A 25,044-nucleotide genomic window follows, 5' to 3' on the forward strand; every position below is an offset into this window, starting at 1 on the left:
AAAATGTTTCTTTTGGCTCTGAAACTTATATTTCTCCAGGAGAGTATCAACCCACTTCAAATTAATCTTAAAAAGCCTATTACATAACTCTCAGAGTCAGAGAAAATCGAGTAACTTTACCATGGACAAAATTTTAGATCAAATACAGCACATTTTGGCTAGTATGGCTGTGGACTATATTTATGCATTAAAGTTTTTGTGGTTCTGTTCGTGAGACTGCTTTTGTGGGTGAATTTGAGACATTGTGGTTTTGTGGTTCAGTTGGTAAAGCTGGGTACTTTAGTAGTTCAGTTTGTGACACTGTGGTTTAGTTTGTGACACTGGTTCAGTTTGTAACACTGTGGTTCAGTTTGTAACACTGTTGTTCAGTTTGTGACACTGTGGTTCAGTTTGTGGCACTTGTCGAGTTTGTGACAATTGTTCAGTTTGTGACACTGTGGTTTAGTTTGTGGCATTGTTGTTCAGTTTGTGACACTGTGGTTGACTTTGTGACATTGGTTGACTTTGGGACACTGTTCTTCAGTTTGTGACACTGTGGTTCAATTTGTGACACTATGGTTCAGTTTGTGACACTGTGTTTTTGCGGTTTAAGGGTAACATGGAGTACTACAGTCAGGAGATAGAGCTGAATGCCAAGCTGAGGACGTTCTCCATGAATTGTAGCCTGGTATACAGTGGTTACAACACAGTGGCTGCCCAGATGAAGATCAAGTCTAAACGAGGTGAAGATCATTACATTATTTACCACAGTCCTTTTCCTTCTTATTTCATAATTAAAATTCCAGGTTTATCATCCAGTGTGACATCTGGGGCAGACTCTACAAAGCCATTTCTGACTTAAGTCAAAATTTGAAATACGATCTTAAAACTTATTTTTAGGTTTCATAAATTAAGAGTTTGTCACCCTCATCAATGGTATCTTAAGATAAATGCATGCAAATGTCAACTTCCAGTACCAAAAGCTAAGCATTTATGATGCAATTTTAAATTTTGAATTATATCAGACGTGGCTTTGTGGAATCAGCCCCTGTTTCTTTAAACAGTAACATTCTTGTGGCAATTCTGTGTCTTGTTGACAAATGTCAGCTAATATGTATATGGTCTATGCTCTTCTTGTGTGTGGGGGTGGCTCCGTGGCTCAGTTGGTTAGCACGCTAGCGCAGCGTAATGACCCAGGAGTCTCTCACCAATAAGGTTGCTGTGAGTTCAAGTCCAGCTCATGCTGGCTTCCTCTCCGGCCATAAGTGGGATGGTCTGCCAGCAACCTGCTGATGGTCATGGGTTTCCCCCTGGCTGTGCCCGCTTCCCACCCACCATAATGCTGGCCGCCGTCATATAAGTGAAATATTCTTGAGTACGGCGTAAAACACCAATCAAACAAATAAATCTTGTGTGTGTGTTTTGCGTACTGATATGCTGATTTAAACGATCAGTTTCAATGTAGTTAACTGTGGAATTAAAACCAGCATTTGACTGGCAGCTCTGTAAATTAATTCTGCAGTTTTGCCCGAAGCTGTATATGCATTTACCTTGCCTGTTGTGTTACAGCGTACACTGATGTGGGTAGTAATGAAGAGTTACCCCTGGGCGAGGAATACCAGCAGCTTGTTAAGAACTTCATTGACACCCATGAGAAAAAGCCCGCCAAGAAATATGCACATACCAAACTGCTGGTGACAGCTTTACAGTAAGACATACACAGAACTGGAATACAAATTACAAATCTCATTTTAGACACTATTCTTGAGTATGACATAAAACTCCAATCAAATGAATAAATAAATAAATTAATTTTGGACACAAAAATTCTGTTTTGGATTTGGGTTGGGTCCTTAAAGAGAAGTTGTAAGTTGAGAGGTCATTTTTTAAGTGAAAGAAGTGAGAACTTGTAAGAAGAAATACACTCTGACTTAGAAATACAAATTTGACTTCTGAAGTGAATTGGTAATACATATATGTCAAAGTATTCACCTATAATGTTAAATGCATAAACATTTTGGTTAAGCTGATGATTTGTCTTCCATGGGTTAGCCAACAGCTTGGCTTCAATATAAATTTTCAGTGTAGATACATAAATTCCCTCAAAATATGCTTACTTTGTAACACAGTGGCCGGTGATCATGCAAAAATGTTGAAAAAATAGATTATCTATTTGCTTAAAGTCACTTTCACATGACTGAGATGGGCTTTATTGAATAATAGTCACTTTATGAGAAATGTTTGTAAGGCATGTCTAGATGATCAGTGTCTAGTGTTCATGGTGCTTGTTGTTGTTGTTGTCATTGTAGTATATCAGCCCAGCGTTTGCGTCACATGATCCCTAGCACTCCGCAGCAGGAGGTGCTCGACCTCAAGTGCCTGCAAATCCTCCGTACGCTCATTCACAATGAGGAGCGGCGGCTGCCTGATGACTGGGAGTTAAGAACCTCAGAAAAGAAAATCAAACGGTAAGTCAAGGTTGAACATGGAAAACTTAAAAATTGAGTCTACTACCCTCCACACATGAAGTTGCCAGTTTCCATCGTTTTTCAAGGGCTTTCTGGCTCAGGTGAACGAGCCCTTATGCCGCAACTATCAGGCCCTTGATCATTGATCTTGCATGTTCAAATCCAGCTCTTTCTGTGTCACCTTCAGTTTTAAGTCTGAATGTTTGTGGGTTACCTGGATAGGGGTCACGCTTTTCTCTGGGATCCTTGGTTAACAGATCCTCCGCTCGTAATCCTGAATACATGGTGTAATTTCCTATGTCAGACACCAATGAAATCAAACAAATGAAATAAATCAGTCAATTTTTTTCACACTACACTGGCCTACAGGACACTTAGTAAGGTACATATGTCTTGGAAAGTGATTGATTTCAACAACACTTCGTTCACTCATAAAATTTATTTATTTTATCTTGATTGGTGTTTTACGCCGTACTCAAGAATATTTCACTTATATGGCGGCGGTCAGCATTATTGTGGGTGGAAATCGGGCAGAACCCGGGGGAAACCCACAACCATCTGCAGGTTGCTGCAGACCTTCCCACGTATGGCGGGAGAGGAAGCCAGCATGAGCTGGACTTGAACTCAAAACGACCCACTCATAAAAGGGTACATATATTTATCACAACAATCAGGCAAGTGAATAAAATGAAAGTTTAAGTGCAGTTTTATTTGTGATTATTCTAGAGAGTCAATTCAGATGTCATTGTCTCTGTGTTCCAGACAACTCAACCATATCCTGGAGGTGCAAAACGCCATCAACGCCCATGACGTCATCAACAAAGTGCTGCCTCACTTAGCGCGGCGCAATGATGAGATTGCACGAGAGGTGCTGGGATTGATCGCAATCCTGCTGTACAATGCTAACCGTGATGTTCAGGTGAGATACAGACGACTCGCCTGTAATTGTTAAACGTTATCATTTAGTTTGATTGATCATTGTTTCAACGGCCGCCAGGTATTCATTTGGACATCAAACTCTAGAAGAAAAGCATGATGGTGTTTCCCTGAGATGGGTAAGTCTTGCTTGGATGCATGGCTTCTATGTGGCAGTGAAAGTTTTGAAAAACTTAGAAACAGAAAGTAACTTTTGCAGATGCTCTGGGTATTTTGAAGATGGTCCTGGAATAGCCTTTAAATTGAAAGTCAGCTTTGGCACATGTACTGTGGCTAATTTATATATAGATGTAGTTTGTTCCATATGTACATGTTCAGCGAATGTAGTCATTTTACCTGCTTTAAGCTTGCATAATTGTAGAATATGTATTTCTCTAAACCTGGAAAATGTGTATATTGGAGGGTTGAAATAATTAAGGTGTCTGTCTTGTCAGTCAGCCATGTCTCTGACTTACCAACTCTCCGTTTCCCAGAAAACCTTGTTGGACTATTTCTTGTCGACCCGCGAGGAGGTGTTCTTCATGGCTGTTCGCGACAGGATGCAAATCTCCACAAACTCCATTAAAGAAAAGTAAGTCATCAGTTCAGTACTTAAGACAACAGAATTTACAAAATATCATAAACTTAGAATTTGCATATTCTTAAGTTTTGGTCATATGATTGAGAAAATTCTACAGTTTTAAGTGTGTAAGACGTTTTTAACATTGTCCCTTGTGCAGTGCTACGAGAAAATATGCATTTCAGAGAAGTAATGAAAGTAAATACTGCATACTGTAAGTCTGCAGTCATGAAAATCCAAGTTTGATTTGTGTTTTGGTATAGTACCTTATCAAGCCTTTGCGACATTTAGATTGTCAGCAAATCAGTAAGGTCTGCAAATCTGCAATCCAGGGTTGTTAGGTAGTTTATAAGAGCCAGAGTAAGTCTGCAGATTTGATTGCTCTGAATAAGAGCACAATACCAGCTTTCTAAACGATGTGATTTACTTAACCTTTTCGCTTAACTGTTAACATGTCATTCAAATTCATGTGCCTAATATTTATTATTAATATCATAATGATTCAATCAATCAACTGTTGTCGTTTTCTTTCCTCACACCCCCACCCCCAATCCCACCCTTCTCCTGTTTTCCCACCTCTCTGCTCATCGTAGGTGCTTACTCTTGAAAAAGTGTCGGAGAAAGGAAGGTTTAGGGTAAACACTGGCTGCTTGTTGACTGGTATTTGTTGCATTCAGTTGAGATGGGTCTGTTCTAGCTTTATCAGCAGTCACATTTTGTGTACAGAATACCTGATATAAATGTACAGTTTATCTAGGAAAGTCATTTGCAATGGTTTGCATTCACAAAAGTGTAGCCCGGAAAAAAGTCCGTAGTCCCACTGATGAATTCTATATAATACACAAGTAGTGTAACTCCAAAAAACGATGACTTATATCGGAATTTTATTTTGCCATCACCAGTCGAGTTATACATCTTGTGTATTACACCAAAACAATTATTTGATTTGAACTATGCCTGCAGGCATGTTGTAGTAATTTAGTTTTGGTGTTTTTATTGACATGAACAAACTTGAACTTGCACACTTTGTCACAATGTTTGTAGCTTTGCATCAAGATGTTAACACTGTTGGAATGTTCCGTAGATTTTCTGCCTTACTGCAGTATGAAGTTGTTTTGTACATCTATGTTTATCATCATCTATTTGTGTGTTTTCAAAGCGTAGAGCTTGTGAGGATTCTGAAGAAGTATGTTGCACTGATGGGTTGTGTGTTTTGGTGTTTGGTTCATAGCTATCAAGGTTTTTATTTTTTCTTTCCGAGCCCCGGATATAAATTGTCCAAGTTTATGCCCAGTGTTCATTTACAAAGGCACCCTGTCTGTCAATCTGCCTGCACTTCAGTACATCCATTGCAGTATTAATTCAAAACCCATTTTATCTGGAATCACTGACTTTATACACTTGACAATATATACATTTTCAAAATGTGGCGTGACTTTATGCAGTACACATGCACCTCTAATTAAGCCTCCAGGTTTATCAGGTACCTCGCATTGTATTTATTATCATTATATATACGTCCACGCTGATCAGAACTGATGAAAATGCAAAAATCTGTACAAAAAATTAAGACGTTCGTTTGATTGATCACACGTGGGAATCCTACAGATTATAGATCGTAGCGATAATACTTTAGCATTATATCCTTCACTGGGCATTTGTTTTGTCAGTTTTCACTTTTTACATTCGTTTTATTTTATTTTATTTTTTTTTGCTTGGGGTAAGGGAAAACATGTTTCACTGTAAAAATTTTACAGAAAATGAAAGCTTGAATGTGGTTATACACGTTTTATTTGAGTGCAGTACTCTTTTGCACGACGTTAAACACTTAGCAATCAATCAGTCAGTCAGTCTTGACAAGTACAGACACACATATTTTTAGTTACCTCATGCTGGGGATCAAATCCTTGTGTAATTTTGGCCTTGTAAGCTAGAGATAAAACTCTTTTTCTCTTTGTTTTTTATTCCTTTGTTCCTAGAAATCTGATCTGTGTTTCAGCCGCATGGTTTGATGTGATATTTTCTGTGACAACATTGCAGAATGTGTCTTGTGGTGACCTGGACAACCGTGCAGAATTTGTCTGTGCCATGATCGTGATTTTTTTCCATACCTTTTTTTTTGTGTGCATTTGGATTTAACTCAAACTGAATTTATTTTGTGGATGAATTAGGTTTTTTAGTAATGACAGATACTTATAATTTGTTGGTACTATCTACTGACAGTTTGAGGCATTTTTAATACACATAATAAAATACAACCTGAGTGGAATCTGTGGACATTTTGTTCAAGGTACCACTTTTATTTTTGTTACATAATGTGCATTTACTGTTACTACTCAGTGTAACAGTGTGGCTATTATAGTCAGTTTTCATTGTAACAGTTTTGTTGTGTAACTTAAAATGTAACTCTCAAGATTTACATCGTACATGCACTTTTTCGAAAGTTCTTGATGATTGTAAAATTAGGAAACTACAACAATACATTGGTTCGTTTTAATAGCTCTTCTCGCCACTCACTTATTATGAATGACAATTTGGAAAGAAAGTGAACACCCTCATGATTCCCTTTTTTTCAGGCGTTCCCTGTTAGCTCAACATGAAGCTCGTCTGAAGGAGACCAGTGCTAACATGGGTAACTTCCAGACATCAATCACTGTGGGAAAGAAAGCTCTCCAGGTAAGTAATAACGACTACAACAGGTAGCCACTGTAATCTACATGATCATTTCCATTCAGGTGGGCTTTTTGATCTTGATGCTCCAAGCCTCTCTACATTTAATTAGGTGTATGACAGCCTCTGTAGCCACCAATTTGATAGCTGGGAGTTCAAGTCCAGCCCATGCTGGCGTCTTCTACAGAACACTCATCAGAGTGTTAAAGGAATGGAGAAAACTGTGGCAGATTGGGCAGGATATATTTATGTCTTGGTGAAACGTTTTTTGTTATTTGCAATGGTATCTTTCGAGATTTCCAACCAGATCAGAAATGGCAATGTTTTATCCGAGAAGAGCGATGTAAACGACAGATCAGAGCTGGCAGTGTTTTATCTGAGAAGTGCGATGTGAACGACACATCAGAACTGGCAGTGTTTTATCTGAGAAGTGTGATGTGAATGACAGATCAGAAATGGCAGTATTTTATCTGAGAAGTGCAATGTGAATGATAGATCAGAAATGGCAGTATTTTATCTCAGAAATGCGATTTAAATGACATTTCCATTTTCAACTTGGTCATAAATTTATTTTGCAGCAAATTATGGTCTATGAAAATTTCCTGCGCAAGGAAAAACTGGATGGTTGGGTAAGTAGATTGGATTTTCTGTTTGTCTATGTATTAGACTTTACCCTAGCATTGTAGGTCATTGGTAGGTTGTTTGAAGGTCGTTGGCAGGTGATGGTTACAACACCAATGATGTTCTGGAAAAAAAATGGTGTAGAATATGATTGTATATGTGATTGCGGGTTTAGATGGTGGCCAGAGGTAAAAAAGGTGTAACTTTTTGTCTGTCGTCGGGATATGAAATCTTAATTAGTAACAGTAAAAGTTAACTACCATACCACAGAAAATAGATATGTATTTATATAGATCTAATGTATACATCTAATGTGAACTTCATATAATCATTCACTCCAATAACAACACCCCTGTGATATATTTAGAAATGTAGTATAAAGTTCTCTGTAGTATTTTCTAGTATTTAGCTTTTTGATAAACTTCCCTCAACATATCCACTCTTTCAACTGTTAGTCAACATCCAGTTGTCTATATGTTAACAAACTCCCCTTAGCAACAAATCTAGCCTAAAACTTGTTGTACATTTATACATATCTATGTACCCGATTTGCAGAAATGTCTGCAAATGTCAGTGCTTTCACTGTTGTTATGCACATGTAGAAGTCCCCTCCTGTCTGTGCTTGTCTTAGCCACTGCTCTTCTAACAAGAGAATTCAAGGGGAGGTAAATGCCTTTGTAAGAACCATAAACCACTCTATAGGAGAGATCATTTGTTGGGTAGCTTGCACACATATGCCACAAGGATTCAAGCATGTAGCTTATCTGTAGTTTTATTGGAACAAGATCTCAAAGCTCACAGAGTTCATAGTGAAAGTCATTTTTATTCTTAATTTTATAGGATGTGCAGGCTAGGTATCATAAATACGTTCTGGGTGGAACAAGTTAAGAACTGAATTATATTGACATTAAAATTAATATATCTTTTTGAACAAACTTAATGTGGAACATGTGAGGAATAATACTGACATTAACATCATTAATATGTCAAGCGGAACTAAATTAATGTGGAACAATGTGAATACATGTACATGTTTTTGGATTAACGGGGCTAATAAAAAAAAATTATGTTTTTTTTGTATTTGGTGGAAGTAAATGTAAGCTATGATACGGACTGTTCTAAGATAGCTAATCAGGTGGTTTAATCATGAACAGTATAAAATGTGGTATATTTTCACTGTGTAATGTATGTAAAAGTTTTTTAAATTTGTCAGAAATGCTAGGCACAGTAACAAGTTAAGAATCTGCACATTATTACCATCAGTAGTGCTGTCACCGTCGCCCTCCACAAACTTCAGCACCTCGCACCTTCACAGCTGGAACCACAGCCATCTTCATTGCATGGAGATATTTTGAGTATTTGACAGGGATACAAATGAAATGTTTTAACATTATTGAGTGGATGGAGGACAAGATTGTCAACGGGCATATACATGTAGCTCAGTCATAATCTTCATTTTGGACAGGAAGCTGTTGATTCCCTTGCAGTCAGTGATTAGATGTACGTGTAATTGAGTTGAATGTTAAAGTACAGATTGAATTTCTGCACCACTGTGTAGTTAGCAAATCTCCTTTCATTTAAAAGCGGGCTCTAAGCCGGGCACGCCAGCCTTCCCCAGAACTGAAGAAAAAACGAAAGAAAAGCTGGAAAGGGAAGCCAGTGCCTCCAAAGAACCCACAAACACTTGCACTTACTAACGGTGTGGCCAAAGATAGCGAGGCCCTGATTGAAAGCACTCAGTTTGAGTTAATGGACTTTAACATCCAGGTAGAGGTAAGATGACTGCCACCTTCGTATTGGGTGCAGCCGCCTTTGTTGAATGGCTTTAGTTCTAAGGCAGATTTACACTAGATGCTTCAACCACGACTCATTGAGGTTTGAGGTTTTATTTCATTAAAGTTTGATGCTACGCTAAAGTCTATTTCACTTATGTGACAGCCTGTTGGATGTATGGATGGAGGAAACTGACCTGAGCAAAGAGGAAAGACCAAACCTCACAAATTGTCTGATAAACCTTCTGACTTAAAATCAGATGTGAACCTCATCATCATTTAGGTGCGATAACAGTTTCCTCAAAGAGCGTTGCTTTGAGGACGTGGAAATTCTACCATGAGGTGTGAATCTCATCATCATGCAGTTTAGGTGTGATAACAGTTTCCTCAAAGAGCGTTGCTTTGAGGACGTGGAAATTCTGCCATGTGGTGTGAATCTCATCATCATGCAGTTTAGGTGCGATAACAGTTTCCTCAAAGAGCATTGCTTTGAGGACGTGGAAATTCTACCATGAGGTGTGAATCTCATCATCATGCAGTTTAGGTGTGATAACAGTTTCCTCAAAGAGCATTGCTTTGAGGACGTGGAAATTCTACCATGTGGTGTGAATCTCATCATCATGCAGTTTAGGTTCAATAACAGTTTCCTCAAAGAGCATTGCTTTGAGGACGTGGAAATTGTACCATGTGGTGTGAATCTCATCATCACGCAGTTTAGGTGCGATAACAGTTTCCTCAAAGAGCGTTGCTTTGAGGACGTGGAAATTCTACCATGTGGTGTGAATCTCATCATCATGCAGTTTAGGTTCAATAACAGTTTCCTCAAAGAGCGTTGCTTTGAGGACGTGGAAATTGTACCATGTGGTGTGAATCTCATCATCATGCAGTTTAGGTGGGATAACAGTTTCCTCAAAGAGCGTTGCTTTGAGGACGTGGAAATTCTACCATGTGGTGTGAATCTCATCGTCATGCAGTTTAGGTGCGATAACAGTTTCCTCAAAGAGCGTTGCTTTGAGGACGTGGAAATTCTACCATGTGGTGTGAATCTCATCATCATGCAGTTTAGGTGCGATAACAGTTTCCTCAAAGAGCGTTGCTTTGAGGACGTGGAAATTCTACCATGTGGTGTGAATCTCATCGTCATGCAGTTTAGGTGTGATAACAGTTTCCTCAAATAACATTGCTATGAGGACGTGAAAATTCTACCATGCCGTGTTAACGTGACCCGCGGTTCAGATGTCGTGGTTGTTGTATTCTAGTGGAAACCGACTTTTATCGTACACCTTGCGAGCAAAGTGGCTGGCACCCCTGTTGTTCATTTAACATGGTTTAAACAGTATAAGCCTGTTTACACAACACTATGCCTGGAGGAGTCTGCTATATTAGCTGTGTTGGTGATCTGCTTTTTAGGTTTACACATGTAGTACAGCTCTCTGGTTCAGTTCTCTGGTTTGCCTGCATGCTTTTGTACAGCTTCACTAACTGTGCTTTGCTGCCTCAGCTTCCTAAGATCTTATTACCGTAACCTAAGTTATGGATGTGGTATACCCTGTGACTGCTTTGTAACAGATAGCTGCTCTGACAAGATACAGTGTAGGTTCAAGATCAAGATAGACTTACCTTAATTAATGTTTAATGCACCAGGTGTCTGATTTGTTTGCACTGCAGACAAAAACTGTTGAGATTGCTCCTAGCCTAGGAAATATACTAGCCATTAACTTGTATTGAACATTTACAGTCATACAAGACTGTTCAGTTCAGATACAAGTCATGAATGCATATATACTGTTGACAACTGTTGCTGTTTTTATTTTTTCATTTGTTATCTGGAATTGGTCATTTGAAAGCACTTATAATGTAAATATAATCGGCTTTGATGGAGAATATGATATATCATGTTTTTATTTGTTGTACAATTTTTTTTTTATTGCATGTTTTTGTTGTGAGTGTTAAACACATGTGTATATGCATGGTTATTTATTTATTTATTATTTTGTTTGTATATCATAATTAGCATATATACACACATTTTTTGTTTGGAAAAATCTGTTTTGGGCTGATTTACTAGGATGTTGGGAATACAGTGTTAAATTTTGTGCATTTATGTATGAAAATAAACTCTTTATTATTTATACACTGACAACAAAGAAGATGTTGAACACTTCATTCTTGTAATAATTTTGACATTTTATGACAAGAAACAATTAAAAGTGACACACTGTATATGGACGCACATATAAGCATCAAAATCATGAAATTTGACATTGGTAGACACAAAATTGTAAAGGTATAAATGTCATGTGGTTTTTTACCTACGTTTACAGGATTCTGATACAAAGTTAACATAACTATTACTGTACTGAAATCAAGCTGTAATGTTGAATTTTGTTAATCCTTTTTCAGGATGATGGTTCTAATGAGGAGAATGAGAGCAATCTGTTTGAAATCCTTGACTACAAGGATGATGGGTACATTGACCTTGTCCTCAAGGTCATGGCACGTGTCTGTGATGGCCAACATAGGGGCTTACAGGTAGGGGATCAGTTTTATGATCCTTTCGCACGTTACCCAGCTAATTTCAGAAATGGCAACATTTTAAGTACAGAGGTGACTTCAGGTTATGTGTCAGGTTAATTTTACGCACCGCGTGGCACTTTCTAAGTCCAGGTGCACACCTCATGATCAACTTTTGACCTCTAATCTGTAGTGTAACACATCCCCAGTTGAGGTGCACACCTCACACCTTTCACTGGATCTTTAGTCTGGAGTGTAGCACGCCCCCAGTTGAGGTGCTCACCTTGCGATTGACTTTATTTGACATCTAGTCTGGAGTGTACATGTAGCACACCCCAAGTTGAGGTGCACACCTCATGATCAACTTTAATGAGCCTCTAGTTCGGAGTGTAGCACACCCCTAGTCGAGGTGCACACCTCATGATCAACTTTAATGAACCTCTAGTCCGGAGTGTAGCATACCCCCAAGCAAGGTGCACACCTCATGATCAACTTTAATGAACCTCTAGTCCGGAGTGTAGCACACCCCTAGTCGAGGTGCACACCTCATGATCAACTTTAATGAACCTCTAGTCCGGAGTGTAGCACACCCCTAGTCGAGGTACACACCTCATGATCAACTTTAATGAACCTCTAGTCCGGAGTGTAGCACACCCCTAGTCGAGGTGCACACCTCATGATCAACTTTAATGAACCTCTAGTCCGGAGTGTAGCACACCCCCAATCGAGGTGCACACCTTACATTATTAAGGATCTCTTTCTCCTATAAAATGTATCCTCAAGGTAGGTTGCCTTGCAATTCAATAACCTGTCTATTGAGTCTCAGCCAATTCCCATAACTGAGACTTGCAATTTTTTGATGCTAGTCTTATTTAAGCAGAAGGTCTGACAGCAACCTGCAGATGGTTGTGGGTGACCCCCAGGCTCTGCCTGGTTTCCTGCCACCAAAGTAATTTTACTGGTTTGATGATGAGAACTTTACTGGGAAGGTTTGCGTTCTCTGACTGTTATTTTTGGTCTTTCGCTCAGGATTACTTACGAGAGCAACCAGACAATGTGAAATCTTTTAACATCGTCGGAGAAATCGCCCAGTTCCTGAACGTTGTCTACTCCAGCATTAACGTGAAGACCATTGATCTAGTCATACAGTTATTCAGCACTCTAAACGAGTTCTGCTCCGTAAGTATGGAACCTCAGAACAACAATATCACTGCTCTCCAGGCCCTGGGATCACGAGTGGATCTTAGACTTTAGTTAAAATTTTATTCCTAAAATTTTATATGGTCTTTTGCAGAGTTTTAGCCGAAATTATTTGTACAGTAACTTTACCAGAATTTACATTGTCAAGCAATATTTTGACATTGTTACATCAGAAATAACATTTTTAAAGTAATTGAAATTTTGACTTAAGCCTAAGATCGTTTTGTGAAATGTAACCATTATCCTTGTAATCAAGGATTTATAGTACCATATAAATGATCAAAGTGGCATTTTGTTTGTAGATTTCGAAATTTACCACCTGTTTTCTTGCTAACTCAGTTCAAAAGCACATCAAACAAAGATATCCAAGATGCTGGTTCAAAACCCGCCTTGGTCTGGGAATTTGTCAATTCCCATGCAGCAATAGACAGTCATCGACATTCATCTGACTGTCTGCGCAGTCTAACTTTCTTTGAAGATCTCTTGTCTTCCACCAATATGGTTTGCATATCTGTACATCTCGTGTGAAAGTTTTGTCTGTAGTTTTCAAAATTAACTGGTTTGTCTTGGGCATTCCCATCTTCTTCACTCATAAAACTTAACGCGACTGTGTAAGTGACAAATGGCGTTAAACAACAATCAGATAAATGAATCCCTCCCACCATAATGCTGGTTGCTATCGTGTAAATGAAATATTCTTAAGTATGGCATAAAACACCAATTAAATACATAACTGAAAATAAAAAAATCAAATATAAAGAGAGCCAGCGCTCGTGTAGAAAGTAAACTGTGTTGACCAGGCATTCAATCTCATCACCACTTTTCATCAGATGATACATGTTCCTGTACCTCATACATTTAATGTATTGTTTTTCTTTCTCAGTTGTAAATAAATAAATAAATGAATAGGTAAATAAATAAATTTTTCCCCCATTTATACAGGGCAATCAAGAAAACCGCAGTGTGATTTATGACAGGAAAGTTGTTGACTACGTCAATTTCATCTTGAGATCTGGAGAATTCCCAGAATGCCCTGAAGAAAAGGTGAGTAATAAGAGCCTATTGCGAACATCACAATGGAGACGCCATCAGAGTGTAAAGAGATGCTTAAGTTAGCTTATTGGATGTTGAATCAGAATCAGCTGTGTCTTTTAATAATTTCAGAAAATGGAGGTAGGAGTTTAACCATTTTATGCTCAGAACATTCACCTGTCTCTCTCCCCTTACCCCCTGTCCACCCTCACCAAACGCCTCTATCTCAAGAATTTTTTTAAGAATTCTTTCCAATAATCCTCATGCGGATGCTTTGCTTTCTTCAAATCAAAGTCCCCAGTATTCATAATGCATGTAGATAAGACTGGTTTATTTTGAATCATTTGTGGGACATTGATTTGGTTGATTTCTTGTGTGTTTGTGTCAGGTATGGGAGCTGCGTCAGATGATTGGCACTCTGATCCTGTCCCTAATTGAAGAGAACGGGCCCCAGGCCTCCCAGGTGGCTAAGGTGAGTGGGTACAGGGTAAATGGCAAACAGCTCATATGGACTCTCTGGTTTAACCTCCAAGAAACCAGATAGTGTGATACACCCACTTCACCAGCTGGAGCTGTGACCTTGACTCGTGACTCATGACCTTGATGCATGAGCTTGCCTGGATGTGATCATTCAGTGTTTCCTCGGCTTATAAATAGGCCATTGCACTGACCAACTTTTGGTAATGATTGATGTGTTGTAATCCTGTTTTTCTCGCATTGTAAATATGCAGTTCACAAGGCAAACTTTACATGTACCCTTATTCTAATTTTTGGAACCCCCTAATCTGCTCTTTTTATAATATAGGTGTAATTGTAGCTTTCTATTAACAAATCCATATCTTTACTTCCTCCAAAAATTGGGAGTGCTTGATGCACTGCTAATGTCTGTCCTAAAAATTAGAAGAATTAGGGTATGTAGGGTAAGACATGCTGTATTTGACACAGAAGAATGTTTTAAGAGATAAATCACTGCATACAGATATTAATATTCTTGCTGAAACTTATATTGTTCCAGCTGAATGCTATCCTGCCTTTCAAACAAACCTGAAAACACCTGTCTAAGATCAGTAAATGAATCAGAATCAGAAAAATTGAGGAACTTAATCATGGGCAAAATTTTAGGCCCGAAAGAGAACATGTATATTTTCCTGCTCTATACATAAGCTGTTCAATTGGTCTATTTTATGGGGAAAAAATTAATTTAAAAGTTATGGACCCTTCAAGCTGATTTTTTTTTTTTGTCATTAATTTGAAGCTTTGATGTTTATTCTGCTCACAGGAGGTAAAGGACACCTTGGATAAAGATGCCCTAGTGAGGCTGATGACAGAGTGCTATGAGTTTTGTCAGACAGAGAAACCTAACACGCCACCCCAGGAGGGAGAGGCGGGCTACCTCAAGTCCGCCAAGAGCTTTGCCTTTAAAGGAGGCAGTCTGCTGCAAGGGGTCATGGTAAGTTTGGCAATCAAATGAAACCAGTTTCAGTGACGACATGAACTCCGTTTGTATTGGGAAGAATTAAGGAGGTTTGAACCTTTAAAAGTAATACAAAAATGTAAATGAACAAGAGGATTTATCAGAACTACCAGTTTGTTTCTCATTTGCAGTTTATAAATAGTTGTTAACTGTGTTATAACAGGTTATAACATTGTATTAACATGGAAGTGGCTACATTTGCTCGTTCTCAGAAGGGGAAGAGTACCGCCCTGAAGGACATGATAGTCGTTAACTGTGTTATAACAGGTTTTAACATTGTATTAACATGGAAGTGGCTACATTTGCTCATTCTCAGAAGGGGAAGAGTACCGCCCTGAAGGACATGATAGTGGTTAACTGTGTTATAACAGGTTTTAACATTGTATTAACATGGAAGTGGCTACATTTGCTCGTTCTCAGAAGGGGAAGAGTACCGCCCTGAAGGACATGATAGTCGTTAACTGTGTTATAACAGGTTATAACATTGTATTAACATGGAAGTGGCTACATTTGCTCGTTCTCAGAAGGGGAAGAGTACCGCCCTGAAGGACATGATAGTGGTTAACTGTGTTATAACAGGTTATAACATTGTATTAACATGGAAGTGGCTACATTTGCTCGTTCTCAGAAGGGGAAGAGTACCGCCCTGAAGGACATGATAGTCGTTAACTGTGTTATAACAGGTTATAACATTGTATTAACATGGAAGTGGCTACATTTGCTCATTCTCAGAAGGGGAAGAGTACCGCCCTGAAGGACATGATAGTCGTTAACTGTGTTATAACAGGTTTTAAACATTGTATTAACATGGAAGTGGCTACATTTGCTCGTTCTCAGAAGGGGAAGAGTACCGCCCTGAAGGACATGATAGTGGTTAACTGTGTTATAACAGGTTATAACATTGTATTAACATGGAAGTGGCTACATTTGCTCGTTCTCAGAAGGGGAAGAGTACCGCCCTGAAGGACATGATAGTCGTTAACTGTGTTATAACAGGTTTTAACATTGTATTAACGTGGAAGTGGCTACATTTGCTCGTTCTCAGAAGGGGAAGAGTACCGCGCTGAAGGACATGATAGTGGTTAACTGTGTTATAACAGGTTTTAACATTGTATTAACATGGAAGTGGCTACATTTGCTCGTTCTCAGAAGGGGAAGAGTACCGCGCTGAAGGACATGATAGTCGTTAACTGTGTTATAACAGGTTTTAACATTGTATTAACATGGAAGTGGCTACATTTGCTCGTTCTCAGAAGGGGAAGAGTACCGCCCTGAAGGACATGATAGTCGTTAACTGTGTTATAACAGGTTATAACATTGTATTAACATGGAAGTGGCTACATTTGCTCATTCTCAGAAGGGGAAGAGTACCGCCCTGAAGGACATGATAGTCGTTAACTGTGTTATAACAGGTTATAACATTGTATTAACATGGAAGTGGCTACATTTGCTCGTTCTCAGAAGGGGAAGAGTACCGCCCTGAAGGACATGATAGTGGTTAACTGTGTTATAACAGGTTTTAACATTGTATTAACATGGAAGTGGCTACATTTGCTCGTTCTCAGAAGGGGAAGAGTACCGCCCTGAAGGACATGATAGTCGTTAACTGTGTTATAACAGGTTTTAACATTGTATTAACATGGAAGTGGCTACATTTGCTCGTTCTCAGAAGGGGAAGAGTACCGCCCTGAAGGACATGATAGTCGTTAACTGTGTTATAACAGGTTATAACATTGTATTAACATGGAAGTGGCTACATTTGCTCGTTCTCAGAAGGGGAAGAGTACCGCCCTGAAGGACATGATAGTGGTTAACTGTGTTATAACAGGTTTTAACATTGTATTAACATGGAAGTGGCTACATTTGCTCGTTCTCAGAAGGGGAAGAGTACCGCCCTGAAGGACATGATAGTTGTTAACTGTGTTATAACAGGTTATAACATTGTATTAACATGGAAGTGGCTACATTTGCTCGTTCTCAGAAGGGGAAGAGTACCGCCCTGAAGGACATGATAGTGGTTAACTGTGTTATAACAGGTTTTAACATTGTATTAACATGGAAGTGGCTACATTTGCTCGTTCTCAGAAGGGGAAGAGTACCGCCCTGAAGGACATGATAGTCGTTAACTGTGTTATAACAGGTTATAACATTGTATTAACATGGAAGTGGCTACATTTGCTCGTTCTCAGAAGGGGAAGAGTACCGCCCTGAAGGACATGATAGTGGTTAACTGTGTTATAACAGGTTATAACATTGTATTAACATGGAAGTGGCTACATTTGCTCGTTCTCAGAAGGGGAAGAGTACCGCGCTGAAGGACATGATAGTGGTTAACTGTGTTATAACAGGTTATAACATTGTATTAACATGGAAGTGGCTACATTTGCTCGTTCTCAGAAGGGGAAGAGTACCGCCCTGAAGGACATGATAGTGGTTAACTGTGTTATAACAGGTTATAACATTGTATTAACATGGAAGTGGCTACATTTGCTCGTTCTCAGAAGGGGAAGAGTACCGCCCTGAAGGACATGATAGTCGTTAACTGTGTTATAACAGGTTATAACATTGTATTAACATGCAAGTGGCTACATTTGCTCGTTCTCAGAAGGGGAAGAGTACCGCCCTGAAGGACATGATAGTGGTTAACTGTGTTATAACAGGTTTTAACATTGTATTAACATGGAAGTGGCTACATTTGCTCGTTCTCAGAAGGGGAAGAGTACCGCCCTGAAGGACATGATAGTCGTTAACTGTGTTATAACAGGTTATAACATTGTATTAACATGGAAGTGGCTACATTTGCTCGTTCTCAGAAGGGGAAGAGTACCGCCCTGAAGGACATGATAGTGGTTAACTGTGTTATAACAGGTTTTAACATTGTATTAACATGGAAGTGGCTACATTTGCTCGTTCTCAGAAGGGGAAGAGTACCGCCCTGAAGGACATGATAGTGGTTAACTGTGTTATAACAGGTTATAACATTGTATTAACATGGAAGTGGCTACATTTGCTCGTTCTCAGAAGGGGAAGAGTACCGCCCTGAAGGACATGATAGTGGTTAACTGTGTTATAACAGGTTATAACATTGTATTAACATGGAAGTGGCTACATTTGCTCGTTCTCAGAAGGGGAAGAGTACCGCCCTGAAGGACATGATAGTGGTTAACTGTGTTATAACAGGTTTTAACATTGTATTAACATGGAAGTGGCTACATTTGCTCGTTCTCAGAAGGGGAAGAGTACCGCCCTGAAGGACATGATAGTCGTTAACTGTGTTATAACAGGTTATAACATTGTATTAACATGGAAGTGGCTACATTTGCTCATTCTCAGAAGGGGAAGAGTACCGCCCTGAAGGACATGATAGTGGTTAACTGTGTTATAACAGGTTATAACATTGTATTAACATGGAAGTGGCTACATTTGCTCGTTCTCAGATGGGGAAGAGTACCGCCCTGAAGGACATGATAGTCGTTAACTGTGTTATAACAGGTTATAACATTGTATTAACATGGAAGTGGCTACATTTGCTCGTTCTCAGAAGGGGCAGAGTACCGCCCTGAAGGACATGATAGTCGTTAACTGTGTTATAACAGGTTATAACATTGTATTAACATGGAAGTGGCTACATTTGCTCGTTCTCAGAAGGGGAAGAGTACCGCCCTGAAGGACATGATAGTCGTTAACTGTGTTATAACAGGTTATAACATTGTATTAACATGGAAGTGGCTACATTTGCTCATTCTCAGAAGGGGAAGAGTACCGCCCTGAAGGACATGATAGTGGTTAACTGTGTTATAACAGGTTTTAACATTGTATTAACATGGAAGTGGCTACATTTGCTCGTTCTCAGAAGGGGAAGAGTACCGCCCTGAAGGACATGATAGTCGTTAACTGTGTTATAACAGGTTATAACATTGTATTAACATGGAAGTGGCTACATTTGCTCGTTCTCAGAAGGGGAAGAGTACCGCGCTGAAGGACATGATAGTGGTTAACTGTGTTATAACAGGTTTTAACATTGTATTAACATGGAAGTGGCTACATTTGCTCGTTCTCAGAAGGGGAAGAGTACCGCCCTGAAGGACATGATAGTCGTTAACTGTGTTATAACAGGTTATAACATTGTATTAACATGGAAGTGGCTACATTTGCTCGTTCTCAGAAGGGGAAGAGTACCGCCCTGAAGGACATGATAGTCGTTAACTGTGTTATAACAGGTTTTAACATTGTATTAACATGGAAGTGGCTACATTTGCTCGTTCTCAGAAGGGGAAGAGTACCGCGCTGAAGGACATGATAGTGGTTAACTGTGTTATAACAGGTTTTAACATTGTATTAACATGGAAGTGGCTACATTTGCTCGTTCTCAGAAGGGGAAGAGTACCGCCCTGAAGGACATGATAGTCGTTAACTGTGTTATAACAGGTTATAACATTGTATTAACATGGAAGTGGCTACATTTGCTCGTTCTCAGAAGGGGAAGAGTACCGCCCTGAAGGACATGATAGTCGTTAACTGTGTTATAACAGGTTTTAACATTGTATTAACATGGAAGTGGCTACATTTGCTCGTTCTCAGAAGGGGAAGAGTACCGCCCTGAAGGACATGATAGTCGTTAACTGTGTTATAACAGGTTATAACATTGTATTAACATGGAAGTGGCTACATTTGCTCGTTCTCAGAAGGGAAGAGTACCGCCCTGAAGGACATGATAGTGGTTAACTGTGTTTATAACAGGTTTTAACATTGTATTAACATGGAAGTGGCTACATTTGCTCGTTCTCAGAAGGGGAAGAGTACCGCCCTGAAGGACATGATAGTCGTTAACTGTGTTATAACAGGTTATAAACATTGTATTAACATGGAAGTGGCTACATTTGCTCATTCTCAGAAGGGGAAGAGTACCGCCCTGAAGGACATGATAGTCGTTAACTGTGTTATAACAGGTTTTAACATTGTATTAACATGGAAGTGGCTACATTTGCTCGTTCTCAGAAGGGGAAGAGTACCGCGCTGAAGGACATGATAGTGGTTAACTGTGTTATAACAGGTTTTAACATTGTATTAACATGGAAGTGGCTACATTTGCTCGTTCTCAGAAGGGGAAGAGTACCGCCCTGAAGGACATGATAGTGGTTAACTGTGTTATAACAGGTTATAACATTGTATTAACATGGAAGTGGCTACATTTGCTCGTTCTCAGAAGGGGAAGAGTACCGCCCTGAAGGACATGATAGTCGTTAACTGTGTTATAACAGGTTTTAACATTGTATTAACATGGAAGTGGCTACATTTGCTCGTTCTCAGAAGGGAAGAGTACCGCCTGAAGGACATGATAGTCGTTAACTGTGTTATAACAGGTTTTAACATTGTATTAACATGGAAGTGGCTACATTTGCTCGTTCTCAGAAGGGGAAGAGTACCGCCCTGAAGGACATGATAGTGGTTAACTGTGTTATAACAGGTTATAACATTGTATTAACATGGAAGTGGCTACATTTGCTCGTTCTCAGAAGGGGAAGAGTACCGCCCTGAAGGACATGATAGTCGTTAACTGTGTTATAACAGGTTTTAACATTGTATTAACATGGAAGTGGCTACATTTGCTCGTTCTCAGAAGGGGAAGAGTACCGCCCTGAAGGACATGATAGTGGTTAACTGTGTTATAACAGTTTTAACATTGTATTAACATGGAAGTGGCTACATTTGCTCGTTCTCAGAAGGGAAGAGTACCGCCCTTGAAGGACATGATAGTGGTTAACTGTGTTATAACAGGTTTTAACATTGTATTAACATGGAAGTGGCTACATTTGCTCGTTCTCAGAAGGGGAAGAGTACCGCCCTGAAGGACATGATAGTCGTTAACTGTGTTATAACAGGTTTTAACATTGTATAACATGGAAGTGGCTACATTTGCTCGTTCTCAGAAGGGGAAGAGTACCGCCCTGAAGGACATGATAGTGGTTAACTGTGTTATAACAGGTTATAACATTGTATTAACATGGAAGTGGCTACATTTGCTCGTTCTCAGAAGGGGAAGAGTACCGCCCTGAAGGACATGATAGTGGTTAACTGTGTTTATAACAGGTTATAACATTGTATTAACATGGAAGTGGCTACATTTGCTCGTTCTCAGAAGGGGAAGAGTACCGCCCTGAAGGACATGATAGTCGTTAACTGTGTTATAACAGGTTTTAACATTGTATTAACATGGAAGTGGCTACATTTGCTCGTTCTCAGAAGGGGAAGAGTACCGCCCTGAAGGACATGATAGTGGTTAACTGTGTTATAACAGGTTTTAACATTGTATTAACATGGAAGTGGCTACATTTGCTCGTTCTCAGAAGGGGAAGAGTACCGCGCTGAAGGACATGATAGTCGTTAACTGTGTTATAACAGGTTATAACATTGTATTAACATGGAAGTGGCTACATTTGCTCGTTCTCAGAAGGGGAAGAGTACCGCCCTGAAGGACATGATAGTCGTTAACTGTGTTATAACAGGTTATAACATTGTATTAACATGGAAGTGGCTACATTTTTCTCGTTCTCAGAAGGGGAAGAGCACCGCCCTGAAGGACATGATGACAGAAGCCGGCTTCCAGTTCTACCTGCTCTTAGCCAGATTCTATGACATTGACCCCCATCTCAATATCAGTAAGTTTTTGGGGAGTTTTTCTTTTTGTAACGCGGTCAAGTCACGTTGTTACGTATTGACCTAAGTCTCAATATCAGTCTGGTTGAATCATTTAAAAATGACTTCAAGAATGTTTTTTGTTGCTACATGTACCTTGCTTGGCGCTCAGCCCTGAGATGCTAAAGCATGGAAAAAAGACTAGTTGACACGGTGTCAGTATAATGCGACTGGGTGAGTCATGTCTTAGGTGTCTTTGGCATGATGCTTCAGTGGCAGCAGCACTTTGGCGGCCTGAACTCGCCCTGCCGCAATAAGACACAATATATGCATATGTACTCACCCCTAACATATGCTCAGAGACTCCTTATCGTTACATGACTGAGAAATTGTTAAGTATGACATAAAACTCCAAGTATACATACATACATACATATACATACATACATACATACATACATACATACATACATACATGCGTACATACGTATATACGCACGTACGTAAGTACATACATACATACATACGTACATACATACATACATACATACATACATACATACCAATTTATGAAACTCTGAACAGGATATTGATTTGCTCTGTTTGGTTTTCTTTAACCATAAACCTGACTGTCATTGTAGATTTTTAAGGCCAGAATAGCATCCCAGTCAAAGAAACAAAAATATATAATTTGTTTGACATACACTGGTTTAATAACTGTTTAATGTACTGTGATTGTGTGTTGACAGAGTTAGTCTTGACCACGGAGCAGCAGAGGGCTATTGGGTACTTCAAGAAGAACAGCCAGTCTGTTGAGCTTGTCAAAGACGATATTCTGCAAAAGGTCAACTTCCGGGTGAAAAACAAGGTAAGTAATGCAATCTAAAGCCACATTCAAAATTCTGCAGTTAAGTGGAAATTTAAGAGGGGATGTGTGTCTGCGCTGACATATATCAGTTTGAGCCATGTATTCCTCAAGTTTCGATGTATTAAGTGTGCCTGGATGCACTGTTCACCCATAGTTTTAGCTGTAGCACCCCAAAATCTTCATACTTTCAGAAATTTTGGTCTATTTTTACCCCAGTTCACATCCCATAGAGATTGGAAAAAAATTCAATACAGCTTGCATCAAAAGTTACTGAAGTCAGTGAACAAAACATCACTGATGTAAATCTTCATTCACCTTGACATTTGTGAACTTTGACCTCCAGAATATCCTGCGTGAGGAAGTGAAGGAGAAACTGAAGTGGAGTGTGGATCGCTCCTCTCCCACGGGGAAGATCCGTGACCTGATGGCGTGGACACGGGATATCATGGACGACATATCCTACCAGAGGAAGATCCTCAACAACCCATTGGCCATCTTCTTCACCAAGGGATGGTCAGTACAAATTCAGCAGAAGTCCTACCATTTTCCTTTTTGTATAACACCAGTTTTATTTTGTGTTTTGCGGGCGAGCCGACACCGAAAAGTCCAAAAATGGAATAAAACTGTAAATCCAGCTTGTTATTATTTGAATCCGTCTTGGTATAATACAAGGAAATATGTATAAAGTATAGATATTAATATGATATTCATATAGACTTTTTCTACAAATGACAACTATGTATTGGTGTGTGCTTCAGGCTGCTGTGGAATCATGGTGCTACCCTGCTGAGTTTGGCTATCAACATCTTGATGTTGGTGACATGGAAGGCACCCTTGTCCTTGGCCGACCTTGATGGTGACAGCCCTCCAGATAACTCCACTGTATGGACCGAAATCAGAAAGTATGTACAGGTGACATCAGATTCATCTAGATATCTTATTCTGAGATGCTTGCAATAGTTGTGCCAAACACCATACAATGTGTTATTGTTCTCTGGTCCCAGATACAGTTATAAACTTTTAATCCGTCCTTTATTTTCTTAAGTACGGAAATATAACCAGTTCAGTGGATAAAAATGTGAAGAAAAACTCAGTCAGAAAAGCTAGGAAAATAAAGGTTGTAAGTTTATTTTTCTAGCCATTGACACCTGTAACGAGCATACTTGTCATGTGCATACCTGTAACAAGCACACCTGTCATGTGTATACCTGTAACAAGCATACCTGTCATGTGCATAACTGTAACCAATATGCCCATAAACTGATTATCAGTACCAAACAAACCATTAACAATTGTGCATGATACCATGAAGCCAGAGAGCTTATGTAGCTTACATTTGTAATTGTCTCTGTTATAGCCCGACACCAAACATCACGAGGATCACGGATAGCCAGTACCAGATCTGTCTGTGGGCACTGGGAGGTCTCCATAACCTCTTCTCTTTGTTTGTCCTCATAAGTTACTTCCTCTCCAACCACCCGAGATTGCCTCGTTGGGCGGAGATAACAGGACCATTCAGGTGGGTGTCATCCAGGGCACTTTGTGAGGCTGTATGTCACAGTTTTAGATGACGGATTATCATTATCACTCAGGCTGTTACACAGTTAATTGAGGTGCATGGCCAAGATGTATTCTAGTGTTATTATATTATAAATAATCCCAGCCTTATTGAAATGCATGTTTGTTTCATTTGTAAATTCACTGGTCTACCTTCACTAAACAAAGATATTATTATTGTTATATATTATTATTATTATTATCATTTTACATGTATATTGTCAGTTGATTAATGACACATGTTGATTGTTGACACCAGTTCATTATTGACACCAGTTCATTATTGACACCAGTTGATAATTGACACCAATTTATTGTTGACACCGGTTGAATGTTGACATCAATTGATTATTGACACCAGTTCATTATTGACACCAGTTCATTATTGACACCAGTTGATAATTGACACCAATTTATTGTTGACACCGGTTGAATGTTGACATCAATTGATTATTGACACCAGTTCATTATTGACACCAGTTCATTATTGACACCAGTTCATTATTGACACCAATCGATTATTGACACCAGTTGATTATTCACACCAGTTGATTATTGACACCAATCGATTATTCACACCAGTTGATTACTGACACCAGTTGATTATTATTGTTTATAGTACTGTTGGAAAGGGTATGTATCATATGTTTAGGGGAGATACTCTGGAAATTCAAATGCCATCAGAACAATGCCATATTACATCTTGATTTCACTGTATAAGGGTGCAGAATCAAAAGAGTTGTTTTATTACATTTGTC

General features: G+C 39.2%; 1 protein-coding gene across 1 annotated transcript in view; it reads left to right on the plus strand.

Annotated features, from left to right (window-relative positions):
* LOC135465855 (inositol 1,4,5-trisphosphate receptor type 1-like) overlaps positions 1-25,044 on the plus strand; it is a 115,158-nt gene that overhangs the window by 80,828 nt on the left and 9,286 nt on the right. Inside the window, exons 43-60 of the mRNA XM_064743218.1 lie at positions 593-722; positions 1,549-1,687; positions 2,289-2,447; positions 3,210-3,366; positions 3,857-3,954; positions 6,519-6,618; positions 7,191-7,241; positions 8,818-9,006; positions 11,409-11,537; positions 12,549-12,698; positions 13,662-13,763; positions 14,140-14,223; positions 15,031-15,201; positions 21,782-21,884; positions 22,611-22,729; positions 23,073-23,242; positions 23,488-23,631; positions 24,087-24,248. Of these exons, the coding sequence (XP_064599288.1) occupies positions 593-722; positions 1,549-1,687; positions 2,289-2,447; positions 3,210-3,366; positions 3,857-3,954; positions 6,519-6,618; positions 7,191-7,241; positions 8,818-9,006; positions 11,409-11,537; positions 12,549-12,698; positions 13,662-13,763; positions 14,140-14,223; positions 15,031-15,201; positions 21,782-21,884; positions 22,611-22,729; positions 23,073-23,242; positions 23,488-23,631; positions 24,087-24,248 (2,357 nt within the window). The remainder of the gene's footprint in view (positions 1-592; positions 723-1,548; positions 1,688-2,288; positions 2,448-3,209; positions 3,367-3,856; positions 3,955-6,518; positions 6,619-7,190; positions 7,242-8,817; positions 9,007-11,408; positions 11,538-12,548; positions 12,699-13,661; positions 13,764-14,139; positions 14,224-15,030; positions 15,202-21,781; positions 21,885-22,610; positions 22,730-23,072; positions 23,243-23,487; positions 23,632-24,086; positions 24,249-25,044) is intronic.

This window comes from Liolophura sinensis, chromosome 5 (genome assembly GCF_032854445.1).
Source record: "Liolophura sinensis isolate JHLJ2023 chromosome 5, CUHK_Ljap_v2, whole genome shotgun sequence".
In the NCBI taxonomy this organism is placed as follows: domain Eukaryota; kingdom Metazoa; phylum Mollusca; class Polyplacophora; order Chitonida; family Chitonidae; genus Liolophura; species Liolophura sinensis.